General features: G+C 35.2%; 1 protein-coding gene across 1 annotated transcript; it reads right to left on the reverse strand.

Annotated features, from left to right (window-relative positions):
• Positions 1-5,215: 5,215 nt before the first annotated feature.
• LOC149141128 (SNAP25 homologous protein SNAP33-like) lies at positions 5,216-9,664 on the reverse strand. The gene is made up of 5 exons (XM_089448518.1): positions 9,121-9,664; positions 7,489-7,582; positions 7,177-7,307; positions 6,299-6,396; positions 5,216-5,686 (listed from the first exon to the last, which is right to left on the reverse strand). The coding sequence occupies exons 1-5, from the start codon at positions 9,589-9,591 to the stop codon at positions 5,587-5,589; spliced, it is 894 nt and encodes a 297-aa protein (XP_089304644.1). The 5' UTR covers positions 9,592-9,664; the 3' UTR covers positions 5,216-5,586.
• Between the last annotated feature and the right edge of the window lie 10,151 nt (positions 9,665-19,815).

Genomic DNA, 19,815 nt, shown 5'->3' on the forward strand with positions numbered 1-19,815 from the left:
GAATTATTGAAGATAAAAGAAGATTTGATCAAAGGGTTTCCCCACACATTGTGGGGTTTGTCCCTGGCTAGCCGCCACATCTTGTGTCTCTTGTCTTGGTTTGTTTTCTGTCGATCGTTTAATGTTCTATCTGCACTTTACTTTATGTACATGTGATTGCTAATTGGTGGAATATAATAAGAAAAAGAAGTAAACTGTTATAAGCATAGAACATACCATAACCTTAACAATTCTAGTTTGGAATTTTCACACTACTAAACAACATCGGTTTCAATATGGACTTCATTGCCTAGGTGATAAGTTGTCTACAAAGAATCTCATTTGTAATCTTGATCAATGGATCGACATCCCCTTTCCTCTATGCAAATAGAGGATTGCGTCAAGAGTGACCCCTCTCGTCCCTCCTATTCTTGATGTTGGCAGAATGGTTGAGCCATATTATTGCGGAAGCCAAGGGACATGGATAATTTCATGGTACACCCATCTCCCAAGCCCTGGCATTGACACATTTACTTCATGTGGATGATATCCTCATTTCTATAATGGATCCCCAAGAGTCATAGACAAACTAATGGAGATCCTTATACTCTTTGAAAAATCCACTAAAATGGTCATAAACAACAAAATGTCTACTATCTCTCTTCATAATTTAAATGAAGGGGAGGAGCAACATTTAGTCTAACTCTTTCATTATAATATAAAGAAGTTAAGAGATGACTTAAATTATTTGGGCTTTCACCTAAAGCCAACTAGCATAGAAGGGAGGATTGGCTCTAGCTCATAGCCAAGGTGGAGAAAAGATTAAAAAGTTGGAGTCTAAGGTGGCTCTCCAGGGCCAGGCGTCTAGTCTTGGTAAAATCGGTCTTAAAAGCCATCCCTATCTACTGGATTTCCTTAGCATGGATTCCCAAGTGCATATTGGAACAAATTCAAAGGATCTGATTCAAGTTCTATGGGAAGGGACATAAGAGCACCACATCCTCCCTTAAGTAAAATGGGATAAGATAGAGCTGTTGAAGATAATGGGAGGTCGATGCTTAAAAAATATATTCCTCTTCTCAAAAGCTTTGGTTACAAAATGTGGTTTGAGTCTTATCTCCACACAGAGCCTTTGGACCAATGTTGTCACATAAAAGTGCATCACTTCGAGCTCTCTAAAGGATTGGCTCAAGAGAGTGGATAAACCATGGGGGAATATTTCAGTGATTTGAAGAGTAGTTCTATATTGTTTCGACCTCATTAGTTATGGAATAGCTTGGAGAGCCAATAACAAAAACAAAGTAAGAATCAAATCCGATCCTTGCCAAGTTGTGGTGAGAGGCACATCCTCCCTCATCCCCTCGTTGACTCCCTTATAGACCAAGGCATTTCCAAACTTGTACATATTAATAATCTCGCAACTACAATTCTATGGAGACAAGGTTGGAATTTGGTAATAGAATTAGGGTTGGAGGATATGCAACATGAAGTATGGAATCAATACATAAATGCCCTTATAGTTGGCCACATAAGGCTAATGGGCAGGGAAGACAAGCTAGTTTGGAGCATCTCAGTGATTTGAAGAGTAGTTATAAATTCTTTCTACCTCATTAGTTATGGAATAGCTTGGAGAGTAGTGACAAAAACAAAGTAAGAATCAAATCTGATCCTTGGCCAAGTTGTGGTGAGAAGCACATCCTCCCTCAACCCCTCGTTGACTCCCTTATAAACCAACGCATTTCCAAACTTGCACATATTGATAATCTAGCAACTACAATTCTTTGGAGACAAGGTTGGAAATTGCCAGTAGAATTAGGGTTGGATAATAGGCACCATGAATACATAAACACCCTTACAATTGGCCACATAAGACTAATGGACAGGGAAGACAAGCTAGTTTGGAGCATCTGCCCTTTTGGCTCTTACACTCCAAAACTTGGCTATATTCAACTAAATGCAACTTGAGTTTTCGGGGAATCAAAGTGGTGGTGGAAATTGATCTGGAAATCCAAATGCCCGACAAAATCTTGAATCTTTATGTGGTGCTTAATGGAAGACAAGGTCCCTACCTAGGATGTTCTGTAAAATCATTTCAAGATTGGGTTGGGATGGTGCTTTCATTGCAAAGGGAGTGGAGAATTAGCTACACATCTATTCATACAATGTTTGTTTCCTTGTTTGTTTACATCTATTCATACATCGTCGCTGGGGCCTTTATGTGACTGGGTACAGGAAGATTTGGAAGGAGCTTGCTTGCAAATCTCGTCACTCGTGCTAGTAAAGCACTTCCTTTAATTATTGTTGGTGGGTCTAGCTAGCCCGTAATAAGGCCATATTCCACGGCAAGCCTTCAGTTCCAGATCATGTGGCGCAGAAGGGCTAGTGATCCTAGCACACTTTCCCTAGGATAAAGATATAGTCACCCCTAGAGTTATAGTGGAAAAGCACCCCGAACCCTCCCGTCCTTAAGCCTATTTTGCCGGAGCATCTCAAGGCACAACCTAGTGAAGCAGAAGAGGTTTTGTCCTTCACCTCTCGGAAACACACTCCTTCCATGCCAAAATGGGATTTGGAAACTACTCGAACAATCTTGGAAAATTATTGGCTTGCAAAAACATGTTTCTCTTACAAGAGAAAAAACCATTAATCAAATACAAGTTTACAAAGACTCTATGCTTTTGATTAACTAGCTAAACAAAGTTCAAACTTGTAGAAAAATCCTACTTACTCCTATTTTGGAAGAAATAATGTATCAAAGACTTTTTTAAGAACTTTACTTCTGCTCACATCTATAGGGAACAAAATCAAGAAGCAAACAAACTCTCCAAAGTTGGATTGGGACAAGAACAAAGAACATGGCAAATTGCAGGGCACAAAGATGGCAATGTATATGAGTACTACCACAAAAATTATATGGACCAAATTGAAAATTGAATCTAGACAGAATCTGCGAAATAATGTTTATGCATACTTTTTATTTTTGTATATATTATTAGATTTTGAGACGACAGACACCGTCTATCAAACACCATAAATAGAGACACGATGGAGAGCCTTTTTCTCCACTTATTTTGAAACACATATATAGAACAATGTAAAGAAAAAAGGGCAAAAGTTGATATTATCTCTAACCCTAAATGATTAAAAGAGAACCAATGAGAATACACATAAGAGTGTATCTATAGAATTTCAATTTGTATCATTTTTCAAAGTGAAATAAAATTATTGTTTTTTCTAGTGAATTAGAAAAAAAAAAAAAAAAACCTCTAAATATTGTGATTTAGAGGAAAACATACACCCAACAATTATAGGTGAGGATAAAAATTATTCAATGTGACTTTTAAGTTGTGTGATCTACCACTATGTTGTATCCCATGCATGGTTCAATTTCTTGACATTTAGAGCACAGGGTAGAAATCACATTGCAATCCATGCACCACTTGTCATAACTTTGACATCACATGTTATAAAATTGCATCCTATCATACCACACATATTGACATTATCTATACCATAACACTTAAAACCAAAACTTTATCCTCTTTTCACATACATATTTAGCTATATTGTGCATGACAAATTCCCAAAAATAATATTGGAAAAAATTTAAATGACATAAAGTTTTTATCCTTAAATGCGATCAATTAAAGAAAAGATATTGCAATGAAATTGTCATAATATAAACTTATATAAAAGAGCTATGAATAAATTGCATTTAAAGAAAACATCTCCCCACCCTTAAAATGTTGTCAATTAGAGAAAGGATATTGAAATAAAGTTGTGATAATGTAACCAACAGTAATGGAGTTTTCAATAGAATGCATTCAAACATCTTAAAATGTTATCAATTAGAAAAAAGATATTGAAATAAAGTTATGATAATGTAACCAACAATAATAGAAATTGTCATAAAATGCATTATCTATACCATAACACTTAAAACCAAATGCATTATCTATACCATGCCACTATTTTGTACACCATGCATGGTTCAATTTCTTGACATTTAGAGCACGGGGTAGAAATCACATTGCAATCCATGCACCACTTGTCATAACTTTGACATCACATGTTATAAAATTGCATCCTATCGTACCACATATTGACATTATCTATACCATAACACTTAAAACCAAAACTTTATCCTCTTTTCACATACATATTTAGCTATATTGTGCATGACAAATTCCCAAAAATAATATTTGGAAAAAATTTAAATGACATAAAGTTTCTATCCTTAAATGCAATCAATGAAAGAAAAGATATTACAATAAAATTGTCATAATGTAAACATATATAAAAGAGCTATGCATAAATTGCATTTAAACAAAACATCTCCCCAACCTAAAAATGTTGTCAATTAGAGAAAGGATATTGAAATAAAGTTGTGATAATATAACCAACAATAATGGAGTTTTTCGTAAAATGCATTCAAACATCTTAAAATGTTGTCAATTAGAAAGAAAAAAGATATTGAAATAAAATTATGATAATGTAACAAACAATAATGGATTTTTTCATAAAATGCATTCAAACATTTTTCCACATGTAAGTAGTTTATGAAAATTTATTTATACGAAAAAAATATTTCAAAACAAAATGATGATTGGATGTATAACTATGAGGTAACTTCAAAATTTGTATATTCAAAATTTTATGTAACAATATGCTAATGAATACCTTGAAAAACAAAAAAATTACAACCAATACAATATCGACTAATCCAGACATATACTAGTCATGCTCATAATTAAATTTCGCGAAGGCAATTGATATGGCTCTCTAGATGGCTACCTGGCTTCATCCACTCTTATTTCTTCCAATCCCATGATGTTTGGGAATGAGAATCTTGCAACCGAAAAGTTTACATTTTCTCCACTAATATCGCTCTCCATATGGCTACCTAGCTTCATCCACTCTCTTCTTTAAATCCCATGATCTTGATCTTTGGGAGTGAGAATCTTGCAATCCATGCACCTGCAGTATGAGTCTTCCAACCTTCATTCTCTGCTCAATCTAATGAAGGGTTGTTGTGCTTTCCGACCTGTATGACCACCTGCTTAATATTGGATGAATAAATGCTTTAGATTAACCCAATGAAGGGTTGATGTGCCTCAGCAATTTGCATGGCCACTTCCTTAACACTTGATAAAGAAATGCTTTAGATTATATCCCTACCTTGAGGACCATTTGACTCTTCGAAAAGCATTCTGCATCTCAACCATGCTTGCTGTTTATTTTCTTGTGAAAAATCATAATCATGAAGAAAAAATGATAAATCATTCCTCCGTTTATCTTCAACCCTCTCCTCTTTGAATAGCATTTTCTTACCTACTCTGACCATCTCTTACCAATACGTGACTGGGATGGGTAATCGCCATTTTTAAGTGGATGGATTAAAATCTGGGAGACAACCTACCTTACAACACCAACTGACAACTACTAAATTATTATGAGTATAATATTGTTTTAGCTTAAATTTTCCACATGCATTAAAACATTTGTATCTCCCCTATAGCATCTCATGTATGTGAATCAGAGTCCATGGGACCACGTGGGTACTACTCATGGGAACCACATTGACTCGCAATCTACAAACCAGTGGGATCATTTGCCCAGCAAGCGGCGACTGCGTGCATTTGCTTCTTTGATTCGAAACCCAAGTTCTGATACATCCTCACTAAGATGATCTACTGCTTTATTTTGTCTGATCAACATCCCAGGCATAATATGTTAGAACATTATTAATAAGATAAATACTAGAACGAATGAACAGAAAAATGAGTTCTGAATTAGCACATCATCATGGGAAAATTAAAGCAATATAGACTGCCGTGGAATAATTTAAAACACATCTTAAATTACTCTTTTTCAGATTTCAGTATGCGAGTTTTGAGAGTTCAATTCTTCCAGAGTATCCACAGCAGAAGTCACTTTGAAAATTGACATTTCAAATTCATAACAGGATTCATCTTCAGGACAACCAATCAATGATAAGGAGTGCGGATCTGCACAATAAATACTAAAGATGCAGGATAAGGTTAATACCCAACACATGGGCTAAATCTGAAACCCTAAAAATGCAAAACAGAGGAAAGGCGTATTTTTATGGGGTTTCAGATTCAGCCAACGTGTTTGGTATTAATCTTATCCTGCAACTTTAGTGTTTGGTGTTTGTTGTGCAGACCGTCATTCCTGTTACTGATTTGAAACATTGATTTTCAATATGACTTCTAATGTGGACACTCCGGAAGAATTAAACTCTCGAGTCATCTTAAATTTTTTGACAAGCAAAGAGATTAGATGGACTTGCACAAACCTTCCCATCTCCTGGCCCATGTCAATAGCCATATCCTTCAGCTGGTCCAGAATATTACTTAGATCTGATAAACAGTCATCTTGCTTTACTTTCTCTATCTGTTAAAAGATAGAAAGAAGATTGTTAGTCCAACCATTTAAATTAAGAATTAATATAAAAGATGCAGTAAGTTCAAACATTTAGCACAAGACTGAATATTAGGAGATAAAACGCATGAATTAAGGAGGCGGCAGCAATATATGAAATAAGAGGCATGAAGGCCCTAGATTGGTGGAGAAAGGAGATATATAGCAACAGGGATTCAAGTAGATTAAGCATTGCAACATAGACTCCCTATCTTGGCACTGAGGCTTGAAGACATGCAAAAGTGAGTTAATGGACTTCTACCATTCATCTGCTTTAGAGTCTGTGAGCTGAGCATGCCTCAGGTCACTAGAATAACACATTTTACATTCTATGGCCAGTGCAGACCTTACATGCAACATAAAGAAAACAGCCATCTAATAAGCGCATATTTTTGTTTAAACCCCAAGTCTGAGAAGCTCAACATCTGGAAACCTTAGAATGTCCCTAAAGAAAACTATTTTAGTTAGTTTGGAACATCCCAATGGTATTCTTAGTGATGAAAGGATGATATGAGGCTATGGTCAATCACAAGAAAGTTGCTCCCTGGTAATGGGTAATGCTGTTGGACACTCTCATTATGTGCTATAGTGGGTCTTGTTATACTCACTGATAAAAAGCATTGCCTTTTATGCAACTGACAAAACTGTAGCACTCACACCTCAATATTGACCTTAGTAGCCTCTGCACCTGAAGGGTAGACACACCTGAAAAGAATTAACTTAAATGCAAAGGAAACAAGCAACAGCACTCACCTCAACACAGGCCTTAGTATTCCCAGCACCAGAAGGATGGATCTGGGTGTGCTCTTTCCTCTGAGAACTTTTGACAAGCCCTAAATCTTGCCTTTGTTCCTGGTCATTTCTTACTCTTTGAATTGAATTACCTGATTGATAACAGTGTAGAGTCAGAAATATCCATGAAATTTATAAAATGCAGTATAAAGTTTAAACACTGCTGCCCATACTCGGACTCAATTAAAGACCAGTGTCTGCAAGCTGAAAATAAAACTGCAAGGCATATAAATGAAGATGTGAATAAAATAAGTCAGCATCCATGTTCAGCACCTTGAATGGTTGCAGGTCCTTTCATTGGCCGGGTCCTCACAGGTCTCCATGGTTTGGAAAAAATCCCCCCCAAACTCCCCAGAAGTTTTTCACCCTAAATAATACCAAAAAGAAAAGAGTCAAGATAAAATGTTTTAAAAGCTGGATTTCATAACTACAACATCCTAGATAAATTTAGGTTTATACCAAAACAGACTAAATTAAGGAGCATAAGTGCATTGTATTGTCCCTGCAACATGGCACTGAAATGAAGAGTAAGATTGATTTCTCGCATTTAAAAGGACAATGCATATATATATCTCCCACATTTCAAAATAGGTCATTTTTCTTGTGGAGGTTACTTAAGGGTGACACTACAAATGATTGGGTAAATGGTATGTTAAATTAAGAGAATCTATTTCACTCAATTTTTGTCAGGATAGGTGACAAAAGGGCCGGCTATGCAAACAGCAACGTTCATTAGGGAAAATGGGTAACAGGTTCTGCAGAAGAACAAAATGAAGACCATCAAGGATTTGATATAGACCAAACCAATATAGACATCCCTCCTAAATGTCGGAAAACAATGAATCAATGCACATAACTAAAATACTCCGTTCTAGTTGGATTAGGGTCCCTTTGGGACTGTCTGAGACTACTTTCAGAGCCCAATTGAATTTGCCACTAGACATTATACTCATGGATCTGAAGGCACTATTCACTCTATAAACATGGAATAGATCATACAAAAATTTAGATCGTGATGGAATGATATGTGCATATCTTCCAAGGTCTACCCTGACAAACGATACTGTTGACAAAAGATCACAGTAGGTACCAAACTTCCAACAACTGGATATGCTCTGCGAAATTCTACAAACAAGTGAACCAGATACGGCCTCTTGTTGCGTTATTGCCAACATTAAAAAATAACAGGTAACAGTGAGTGTGGTCTAGCAGCAAAGGTTGTCAGCTGCAGATGTACAACAACCAAGGTCTCCAGTTCCATTCGGGTAGTCAAGAATGGATTGATTTTTACCAGGTGAGACTTTGGTTGAATTTTAGGCACTGTACTAGCTACAGCTTGTGCTCTACTCTGGCTTGAGGGAAATACACGAGGCCCTACAAGTGAGATCCTTCCTCTATTAGTTACTCAGGGTATTCTCTAATTGCATTCAAACACTCTGAATTTGGTTGATGCACCTCTATGGCATCCAGGAAACATTAAAAGCCCCTTGGTAAAATCCCTACATGCCTTGAAAGAAAGCAGGGCCTACACTACAGTGAATGAGTCAAAGAATTCATCTGGAAATGCATCTTTGTGTCTGTATAAAGTCAGCTGAAAGTGTATGGATCCCTATACTTACTAAACGGATGCACCCATTTGGGAAACAGAGGATCTCGTACCCTAATCTATATAACTCACGATTCATATGACAATTACACCTTTTAAGCTCATACAGGGTTCAATCCCCAAGGATGTACATTCTGTTCTAAACGGCTAATGCTGCAATTCATACCTAAGGCTCCAGCAACGTACATTATTATGCCTATGGGAACTGACGTCACCCCATATGGATTCCAATAATAATAATAATACTAAACAAAAATCTGCTATATAATACTCCATAAAAACCCTGAATCAATACTTACAATGCTGAGATCGTGATCAATATTGAGAGCCACATTATGCGTCTGCCTGATCTGTTCACCTTGGCGATGTAAATCGGTTAAGGTTTTGGCAGCGCCCTCCCTGATCTCCTCTGCAACTTTTATACTGTTACTGAACGTTGCAGTGGTATCCTTGGACTTATAAACGGCATACTGTTCCAGTTCCTCCACGGTTTGATTCTCATAACTACCATTTTCATTGAAATCCCTGTTACGAGCTTGCGTGGCCGAACCAGAACAATCTCCATTATCCAAAAGCAGGTCCCGATCTGAGTTGCCTCTGCCTGGGGCTGGCCTTTTAACATAACGATTTGTATATTGAATGCGTTCAGAAGCAGTTCTGCTCAAGGGCATTGCCGGGCAGTTTTGAGATCCTTCGTCATCGGGAGAAACAAAAGGATTGTAAGAAAAGGAAGCTGCTCTGCTGAGAATTTGATGTACAGAGGGAGCCATGGAAGAGGATTGCTTAATGAATAAAATGCTCGAAGAGTTCGTTCTTCAGCATTTAATTCCAACCGATTGCAGATCCAGGAAACCGTTGATTTGCAACATTTGGAGGGGAGGAAGGAATTTTATTTAAACGAGTGATTCAAACGGTCAAATTATTCAAAATATTCGACAAACGCAAAAGGTGTAATGAGCGTACTGTGATAAATTTATTTTAAGCTTAAGTTTATATTAATTGAGGTTATGGTGGGGTCAAATGTTGCAATTTGCAAATCCCCTCCATGCATTTTATAATATTAAGTCATTTGGACGATTTTCACTTTATAATTGAACCGTATTTCAAGATCAAAATGCCTCATCAATTTGCTCGTTAAATTACATCATTAAGCGAAAATTATGGGATCTAGAAGAGGGGTTTGTTTAATGTAAGTGGGAATTTTGTTTATTTTATGTTAATAATAATAATAATAGTATTTATTTTTAAGGTTAGTGTTAAGTGAGACACTAAATTGGTGTATGAGACCTCTTGTTTATGGGACAAGGGACCCGGCGTATGAGACCCTTTTGTTTATGGGATAAGGGACCCACCTCCACGCAACGATTTGACTGCTAAGTTTACGAAGGCATACATACTCTATCCCCCTCTGGTTTTGAACTTGTGACCTCTTAGGAGGAAACACATGCTTTTAACCATTAGGCCCACTCAAGCTGTATATAAGTGATTGATTTGAATTAGATGTATTGTATTAATGTTTTAGTTAGAAGTCGGGTAGAAATATGGAAAAGTATCTTTTAAAGTTTTTTAAAAGAGTTTTTAAAAAAGTATAATAGAGATTTGTTTACGAGGTTTTAGGTAGATAATGATCACTTGTTTTGTTAAGGAATTTTTTGATGTGAAGTCACTTGTTTTGTTAAGGAATTTTTGATGTGAAGTCACTAGTTCAATTCCCCGCCCGATCGGGGTGATATATTGGACATGATGATGATGTAGTCTTACGAAACCTAAAAAAAATAAAAAAATATAATAGAAATCTAGATAGATATTATGAGTTTGGAAAATTTTATTATGTGTTCATTTAAATTTGTTGTGTTCATGATGCTTAATGTGCGGTCATGGTTTTATGTTAAGTTAAAATTCTTCATTAATACAACTTTCCATGTTCATCCACATGTTGTGTGTAATTCCATACATCTTCCAAGTGTATTTGATAATATTTATCTCTCATATTAGGAAAGTGAGAGTGCATTTTTGCTTAATTATTGTCGTTAGGGCAGAGTTACAGTTTGTTTATTATATAAGGTTGATTTTTTCGTATTTATGGAGAAGCACCTAGAATATGAATAAGGCTTTGAAGGTTTTCGATTTACCCTTAGTGAGAGTGAATGTCATGTCACTTAAAATTATTTCAAATCATTTTGTTTTACTTCAAAAGATGGTAAAAGTGGCCCCATCTCCTCCCTCTATAGATGGATCATTTTTATGAGAATTTCTCAGTTGCAAGGTTGAGAAAGTTTCTAAAGAGACTCAACACCAACTAGTCATGTCAAAGCATCTCATTGTTATCCTTTGGGTTGCTTCATTATTTGGAAGATTGTTTTTTCTCTTGCCATTTTCCTTGGCTAAGATATTCTAAAACAAGAGGACTTTTATTGTGCCCATAAATTGGTATATTAGTTTACCATTTTTTTAGGCTTTAAGCAGCTTAGGTGTACTTTGAATTCAAGTATGAAAAATCTTTATGTAAGAGGATACATACATCTACCCATATGCTCATAGGTTCCTCATTATGGAGTTTGATTTTTCTAAAGATAGGGTATGTGTTCTCCACTCTAGGCCTTGCCTTTTGGGATATGTCAACCTATTGAAGAAACCTTAGTGCCCAACTTCTAATCCCTATTGAGATTTATTTTTAACTTAAGTGCTAATTTTTTATTAAGCTCCAACTTACACTTACAATCCTAGGCACATGAAACTCCAACCTCTATTGAAAATGTGCTAGAGAAGTTTTATGGTAATGACTTTGCAACCCTTTGAAGGCAAATAACAACCTATGCCAAGTTGTGTAATGGAGTATTAGTTTTACAAGTGACTTACCCAAAGAAAGATGGTTAAGGGGATTGATGTGGTTAAGAAGTAAAATCTGATTATAGATAAGGTGTGTTTAGATGCAAATCATGTTTTGTCTTGGCACACCTAGTAACATGATGCCCAAATAATTACACTTTTGATTATGTCCAAAATACCCCAAAACCATTTTGGGGAAGTGTAGAAAAGATAAATACTTACAAAATCACTTGGTCACAAGGTGTTGAGAAACATCACATTCCATGAGAAATTGTAAACCCTACCAATAATGAAGACCTTGAAAACGTTATATTGAAAAATATATGCTAAACAACAAAGGCTTAAAGGCTTAAAGAATAAGATCCTACTATTAAAACTTTAGCAACAAAAACCTAAAGAAAGAAGATCTTACCATTGGAACTTTCAAAAAAAAAGGTCAACTTAAACAAAAGTAGAGAGCCAACTCAATGAAGATAATGTGCCTATTATCATCTTTTAAGAAAATTATATATATCATTCTCCAAAATATAAGAGGAAGGAAAAAAAAAACATCCTTATGAAAAAATGATTTTTGTAAAACAAAAACTATAAAATATTATTTTACTTTAAAGACTACATAGTAAAACAAAGTTTATTTTAGATAATCGTATCTTTTAAACTAAGGAAACACATAGGGCTGTATGGAATATCACATCTTTAATTAAAAAAAATGGGGTTAATTGTAAAGCATCGCATTCAAATTATTAAAATATATCAAATGGGTTATAAAGTAACTTTGTTTTTAAATTAAGATTGTAATCATAAGCAACTATACCCCATAATAGTCCGAAAAAAATGATTTTGCGATTTTTTTATTAAAAAATATTGTTGTAAAATTATCAAATGAGTTAAGTAACTTTGTTTTTAAATGTTTTTATTAAAAAATATTGTTGTAAAATTATCAAATGCGTTAAGTAACTTTGTTTTCAACTTGAGATTGTAAGAAGTATACTCCATAATAGTGCAACAAAAATGATATTAGGATTTTCTTATTAAAAATATTATTGTAAAATTATCAAATGGGTTAGTAAAGTAACTTTATTTTTAAATTGAGAATGTAAGGACTATACTTCATAATAGTGAAACAAGAATGAGGTGTAGTGAAATAACTTTATTTTTAAATTGAGATGGTAAGTACTATAAGAAAAATATTATTGTAAAATTATCAAATGGGTTAGTAAAGTAACTTTATTTTTAAATTGAGAATGTAAGGACTATACTTCATAATAGTGAAACAAGAATGAGGTGTAGTGAAATAACTTTGTTTTTAAATTGAGATGGTAAGTACTATATTTCATAATAGTGAAACAAGAATGATAGGTATAGTGAAACAAGAATGATAAAAGTAATTTTTTTTTAGTGAAATAACTTTATTTTTAAATTGAGATGGTAAGGATTATACTTTATAATAGTGAAACAAGAATGATTAGGTATAGTGAAATACGAATGATAAAAGTAAATTTGTTTTCGAGGAAATATCTGGGTAGATTTATTTGAAGGGATTACTTTTCACCGATATTTAACTTTGAAGGCATCAAGGAGAATTGACGCCATGTGACCTTCCATTAACGAGGTTCTTTAGCAACGAGAACTCGACCAATTGAGCTAACCCTCAAAGCTTTTGTAAAAGTAATGTTAACATCATGGATGTATTGTTTTTTTGTTCCTAAATGTTTTAAGGTGATAACCAGCATCTTAGAAAATATGAAATCCTAATAATTTTTAAAATTAACCAAGTGTGCGTGTAATAGCCTCTCTCTGTACAATAATTATTATTTTTAAAAGTTATAAAATTTTTAAAACTATTTATTAAGAAAATTGAAACATTGATGGTATGGTTTTCAGAAGATTTAATGTGATTTCTAAAATTTGATAATTTCTCCATCTCCAGACACAAAATTTTCCACTTTTCAACTAATATTTTTCATTTACATTGATGAATAAGGTAGATTTGTTTAATTGAAAGAAAAAAACAAAAAAAACACTACATTTATGTCCTCTTATGAGACTTGACCATGTCCTTTTTAGTAGATTTGGAAGTATTTTTGGACATCCTATGAGTCCATTCCTTGAGGATATCGTAAAACAAAGCATGTGGGGCATGTGCCAGAGCAAATTCTACTTCAACCCATGCAGGAGTGTCGTTTCCATGTTTGATGGATCCATTCATTGGTTCCAATTTTGATGCTTCCTCTTCTTCTTGTATTTTTTGTTTTACTATAGATCAAAACTTTGTTGGAATTCCCAAATTTTATCAATTGCATGGGAGCAACTTCCTTGTATATTTTTACATTAACGTCACCCCATTTAAGCTTTGCATACCCTTACAACTACATTAGATCCCACAGATGATCAATATTCTTCAAATTTAAGCTTCCATATTCTCCTTGCAATGTTTTCAAAGATTCCTTCGATGGAAAAAGGATTTCTTTCTTAACACTATTATGATCTAGTGAACCTTCTATAGGGATGGTTGGTTGAATATCAAATGTCTCTTCAACAGGAGGCTCTTTTTCTACTAAATAATGTTCTTCATTAGTGCCCTTCCACCATATAGGTCTCATCATGTGACTACGCTTTCTAGCTAGAATCTCATCCAACTACCAAAGCTTAGCAAATTGGTCTACCACATATCTTTTATTAAAGCGTGTTTTACATTAGAAGGTTTTCTACTCATAGTTCAATGATTGTTTCTAGCCACAATCCTTCACTTTTAGTTGAATATCTTTTAGTAGGCCTTTAAAGAAGTTCATTTATACACATATTCATGCATAGGTAGTGATATGCCTCTTCTTCGTTTCTTTATTTTAAAAGAAGAATTTGTTTAAGGCATGCTTGATAGTACTTAGAGATTCATAATATCATAAATGAAGAGGAAGGGTACAAGTTGGATCCATAATAGCGTTGATGAAAGACTATCCAAAGAGGGGTTGAATGTAGAGAACCGAGCTTTCATACACAAACCAATGCACCCCCAAAACCATGGACTAGAGTTTGGGATGAGATCCCTCTCTAAAAATCAGTCAAGCTCCACAATGATGAAGCTTTTTGCACATTGATAGATAAAGCCTTCCTCTTTAAGCAAGGATTTCCAAGTAATATAAACCCATTGTTGGAGTTTAAGTACTCAAATCTAAAACCTATGGAAATGATGATAAAATATGAAGCAAACTAAATTCCATTATTTTGTCCATCTTATACCAACCATGAGAGGACCACTTTGAAAATAATTGAGTAGCCACCAAATTCATGGAAGTAAGAGCATCCAACTTAAATGATTTCAAAGGGCTTATAGGAGCCATAGCTAAAGAAAATCTCAATGTTAGAATGCAACACTCTAGCAGGTATTTAATCAAGACTAAATCATGAAGGAAGGAGACACCAAGAAGCTCTAAGGGTTAACTACATATGGCATGGAAATAATTAAGGGGTTATGTAGTATCCAGGGACAAAATCTATCCATGCACCAATGTGCTACAACTCTTCTATCCATGACCCCGAAGGATATAAACATCTTATTTTTATACTTTTATAAGTAATAACAAACCAAAAAAATTGTTTTTATAATTAAAAACCAACTAGCAATATGCTTTAAGAATCTTAATTTTTAAGTTGCATCTACCAAGTTTCAAGGGGTGGGACACCATTTGATACTTAGGGCATGAGCTTGAGCTTGATTTGAAAACCAAATATCTACCTCTTTATAATGGCCCCTTGCATAAGAGCATCAAGTCAACATGAAGAGAAAATCATGCACTTATTTAAGGATTCAAGCTTTGGTTTGGATTGTGACGGTGCCTCGCTTTCATTGGCCTGATTCATTTCTTATAATTTATATATTTTTACAATGAAATTTTGATATTAGAAAATTTCATTAAAAATAGATATTAAAAAACATTAACTTTCTAACTTTTCATTATTTAATAGTAAGAATATTAATTATTAAGCATACAATAATTATCAAAAGGTGGGGCACCATTTGACACTAAAAGGAGTGGAGTAGATATTGATTCAAAAACATTATCTCTACCACTTTATAATGAACCTCTCATAGGAGAGTGTTACTCAAGGGGGAAAACTTATCACTTATATAAGGATTTGAACTTGGGTGGGGAGTATATCGATGCCTTGCTTTAACCAACACAAATAAACTATTACAATGATCTAGGTGGCCATCTAGAGTATGTTACCCCTCATGTTAGCAAAGGTACATATAAAAAAAATTACAGTATCTATCACCACCATTGTTAGCCCAAAGTCATAAGTCAAAAGCATTGTAAAAGTCATGTGAGATCATGTATTAGGCATCCTACACCTATTGTCTTATTCTTATTGTATGTATCCTGTTATTTTGTTTGGATCATGGTCGATCCCTTGAAATTCATCTTGTGTTCCTTTCAACTTGTATAGGATTTGAGGGCCTTAGATGGGCTTACATAAGGACTCATGGTTTTATGAGAACTGAAATTTGTAAGAATGATAATCGGGTGTATGGGTAGCAAATCTCACATCAAGGTGCACCTATGTTCTATCGCATGCTTAGAGTCTATAAAGCTCGTAGGTTGCCTTGGCTTTGGTGCAGTATCCCCGGATAACTCTTATGGTGATCCGAGTTGTACAAGGAATGAAATGAAGTGTAGAAAAGTAAATGCAATTCATAGAGAAATATAGCAGAGATTATAATAATATGATTGAAAACCAAACTTCCATTGATAAATGAAATAGCATAATACTATAGAACACAAACTAGCTAGAATGGTGGCAATTATCTCGAAACAGAGAGAGATTGTGGCTACATGCATTCACAAAAGCTATCACAAGAGGTTGAAAGAATGACCTTTTAACATAAATAAATAACCATAGAGGCCCAGAAATCTAACCCTATAAGATGAAATTCTAAATGGTTTATGAGTACCAAGGTGGTTAGTTAGTACATCAACTTCCTAGGGGCACAAGTTTTGCATACAATATATGTTTGGGATGCACGATAGCTCATTGGAAAGAACTATCAAAGGACTACAACTTTTGGTTGGCCCCTCAAATTTCCAAAAAACATTGCTTATGGCCTCAAAGCATCCCCAGAAGTTTGGTAGCCAAAAAGCATAGAAAAATTACAAGAAGAAAGAGAATCGTTGAGATAGTGGAAGAGGTGGGTGGCCACTAATATCCACTTGGATCAATCCTCCCCACTTAGGAAGAAATTTTCTCCATTGCATCGATTTCCCTCACTATATGGTGAAACTTTTGCTCAATTTGGCTCTTGATGAGACAATTTTCTTGGCGAAGAAGTTTCCCTACTTTGATAACCCAATAAAGTTCTATGTATGTTCAATGTAGTCAGGATTGAGTTATCTAGGGGCCAATTACTTATTTACCTCCAAGGTGTCCAACATAGGTGGAAAATATGGTTGAATCAACTCCACATTAAATATTGGGTGCAAGCCAAGGAAAGGGGGAATGCTCAATTCAAAATTATTTTCACCCAAAACCTTTATGATGGTATAAGGTCCATATCGAAGTATTCTAAGCTTCCTATGGGGGCATATGATGAGATATTTTTGTAATTGTAACCACACCTTATCACGTAGCTAGAAATTATGAGGAACCATGTGTTGGTCATGTCGCTACTTGTACTTACCATTGGCTTTCGGCAGGATATCACACACCTATTGTTGGAGGTGTTGCATTGTTCAAAAATTTGGCTACCCTTTCTACCTCGACCTAAGCAAAAGAGGAATCTATAGGTGAATATGAAATGGGAATAACTACATCAATTAGGGCAATTGGTTGGAACCTAAAGCACACTAAAAAGGACTATGTCCAATAGAGCCGTGGAAGACTCTGTTATAGCTATGTTGAACATATAGAAGGATTTTTTTCCCATGTATGTAAATGCTTGGAGTTATACATGCACAGTATATGCATAATCATCTTGTTGACCACTTTAATTTGTCCATCTAATTTGGGATGATTGGTAGTTGATTTGGTCAACTTGGATTCCATGAGAGACCATAGGTTGGATAAAAGGATGTTGAGGAACCTATTATCCCTACTTAAAATAATGGTCTGAGGTAGCCTAAAATGAACCCAAACATGCTCAAATATGATTTTAGAAGTGGCTTCAGTTGTGATACTCTTCTTACATGGTGCCAAAATTGCCATCTTAGAGAATCGTTCGACAACCACAAACACATAATTGTTACCATGCTTGGTGGATGTAAAACTTAACATGTAATCCATGGATACCGAATCACAAGGCTTGTATGGGGTAGTTATAGGAATGTACAACACTTTCTTCTTAATGGTTGGTTTATCAATGACACAAGAAACACATGATTTCATATACCATTATACATCCTGTCGAAGCTTTGGCTAGTAGAAATGCTTTTGAAGTACTACTACTGTCTTCTCCACACCAAAGTGCCTTGCCACCTGACTATGATGTGCCTCCCAAATTAGCTTGGCATGCTCACTTGAAGGAATAGAAAGGTGGCATAGGTGGCACAACAACATATCATGGAGGTGGATATCTTGAACTTTCTTGGAAATGATCAACATCTACTATGTGGTGGCAAAGTCAAAGTCGTTGTTGTACCACCTAGAGGTATCATGCCCACAAGAGTTAATAATTGTAGTTAGTGTCACAACTAGGGGCCAATTGAGGCAGACTACGACATGATTGTTGCTACCCTTGTTGTATTTAATGTTCAAATGGAATTTTTGCAAGTATGTGGACCATTTTTTTATGGCGATCAATCTACATTTTACCTTATGTATATATAAATTGCATAGGCTTGTGATTAATGTAAATGATCATCTCCTTGCATAGAATATAATGATTCCATTTTCGATGAGCCTGCATGATGGAGTACATCTTCTTGTCATATTTTGGGTATCTCTAGATATTATTAGAGAGTGTTCCACTATGATAAGCCATTAGATGTCCTTGCTAAGTGAGGATGCACGAATGCAAAGTCAGAGGCATCTATCTCAATCTCAAATGGATATTGGAGGTTTGGTAAGGTGAAGACTAGTGTAGAGAAAAGGAAACATTTCAAATCCTCAAATTCTTTTTGTTGTGACTTATGCCACGAAAAAATTGCATTTGCTCCACCCTTGGTCACTTGACATAAGGGTCAACCGATATAAGAGAACCCAAATACGAACCCTTGGTAGAAATTAGCAAGCCCCAAGAATCTATAGAGCTCTATTATATTCATTGGGGTTGGGTAATCCCAAATGAATTGGATCTTGTCTCGATCCAAATGCACCCCATGTTCATCCATAATGTATCCCAAGTATTGAATTCTCTACATGCCAAATGAGAATTTCTCCAAATTGGCATACAACTTATGTTCCTAGAAGGTGCTCAAGACTTTTTGAATGTGTTACAAATGTTCTTCCCATGTTTTGCTAAAGATGAGGATGTCATCCAAATATACAACCAAAAAATAGTTTGTGAACAACCACAGGATATCATCCATCATCCTCATGAACATTGTTGGAGCATTAGTTAAGCCAAAGGGCATGACCAACCACTCGAAAAGGCCTTCTTTAGATTTGAATGTTGTCTTCCATACATCAATTTGTTCAATTAGAACTTGGTGGTAGCCTAACTTCAAATCAATCTTACTAAAGAACTTGGTGCCCTTAAGTCGATTAAGAAGATTGTAAATCTTGGAAATTGAGTATATATTCTTGACATTGATTTTGTTCAGTGCTTTTCAATCAATACAAAGTTTCCAAGTCCCATCCTTCTTTTGCACCAACATAATTGGAATCTCATAAGGTGAGGATTTCGATTAAATGTGGCCCTTTTGGATGAGCTCATGAATATGATGTTTTATTTCCTCATTATCCAAGAGAGAGTGTCTATATATTGGGTCACTAGCTAAAGGAGCACCAAGTATCAAGTCAATTGAGTGTTTGACCTCGTAGTGTAGAGGCACCCTTGTAGGTGGATCAAATACATCTTAGTATTTATCTATAATCTTGTCCACTTTTTGTTGTGTAGAGAGGCCTCGTGCAGAGGTTGTGGTGGTTGCAGTGACCTTCATTTCACCTTTTGAATGAACCGTGAAGAGAACAAACTTTGCAATCTAAGAAATTACCTTTTCACATTGTTT

Source organism: Pinus tabuliformis, chromosome X (genome assembly GCF_031772625.1).
Source record: "Pinus tabuliformis cultivar Carrire ecotype Pingquan chromosome X, CPIR1, whole genome shotgun sequence".
NCBI classification, from domain to species: domain Eukaryota; kingdom Viridiplantae; phylum Streptophyta; class Pinopsida; order Pinales; family Pinaceae; genus Pinus; species Pinus tabuliformis.

What these genes read in the sequence shown, in the direction of transcription:
- LOC149141128 (XM_089448518.1), bottom strand. Translation starts at nt 9,591, where the DNA reads ATGGCTCCCTCTGTACATCAAATTCTCAGCAGAGCAGCTTCCTTTTCT. An exon ending in TTGATCACGATCTCAGCATT is followed by an intron (nt 7,583 to 9,120) that starts GTAAGTATTGAT and finishes GGTATTATTTAG; the next exon opens with GGTGAAAAACTTCTGGGGAG. An exon ending in ATGGGCCAGGAGATGGGAAG is followed by an intron (nt 5,687 to 6,298) that starts GTTTGTGCAAGT and finishes GATGTTGATCAG; the next exon opens with ACAAAATAAAGCAGTAGATC.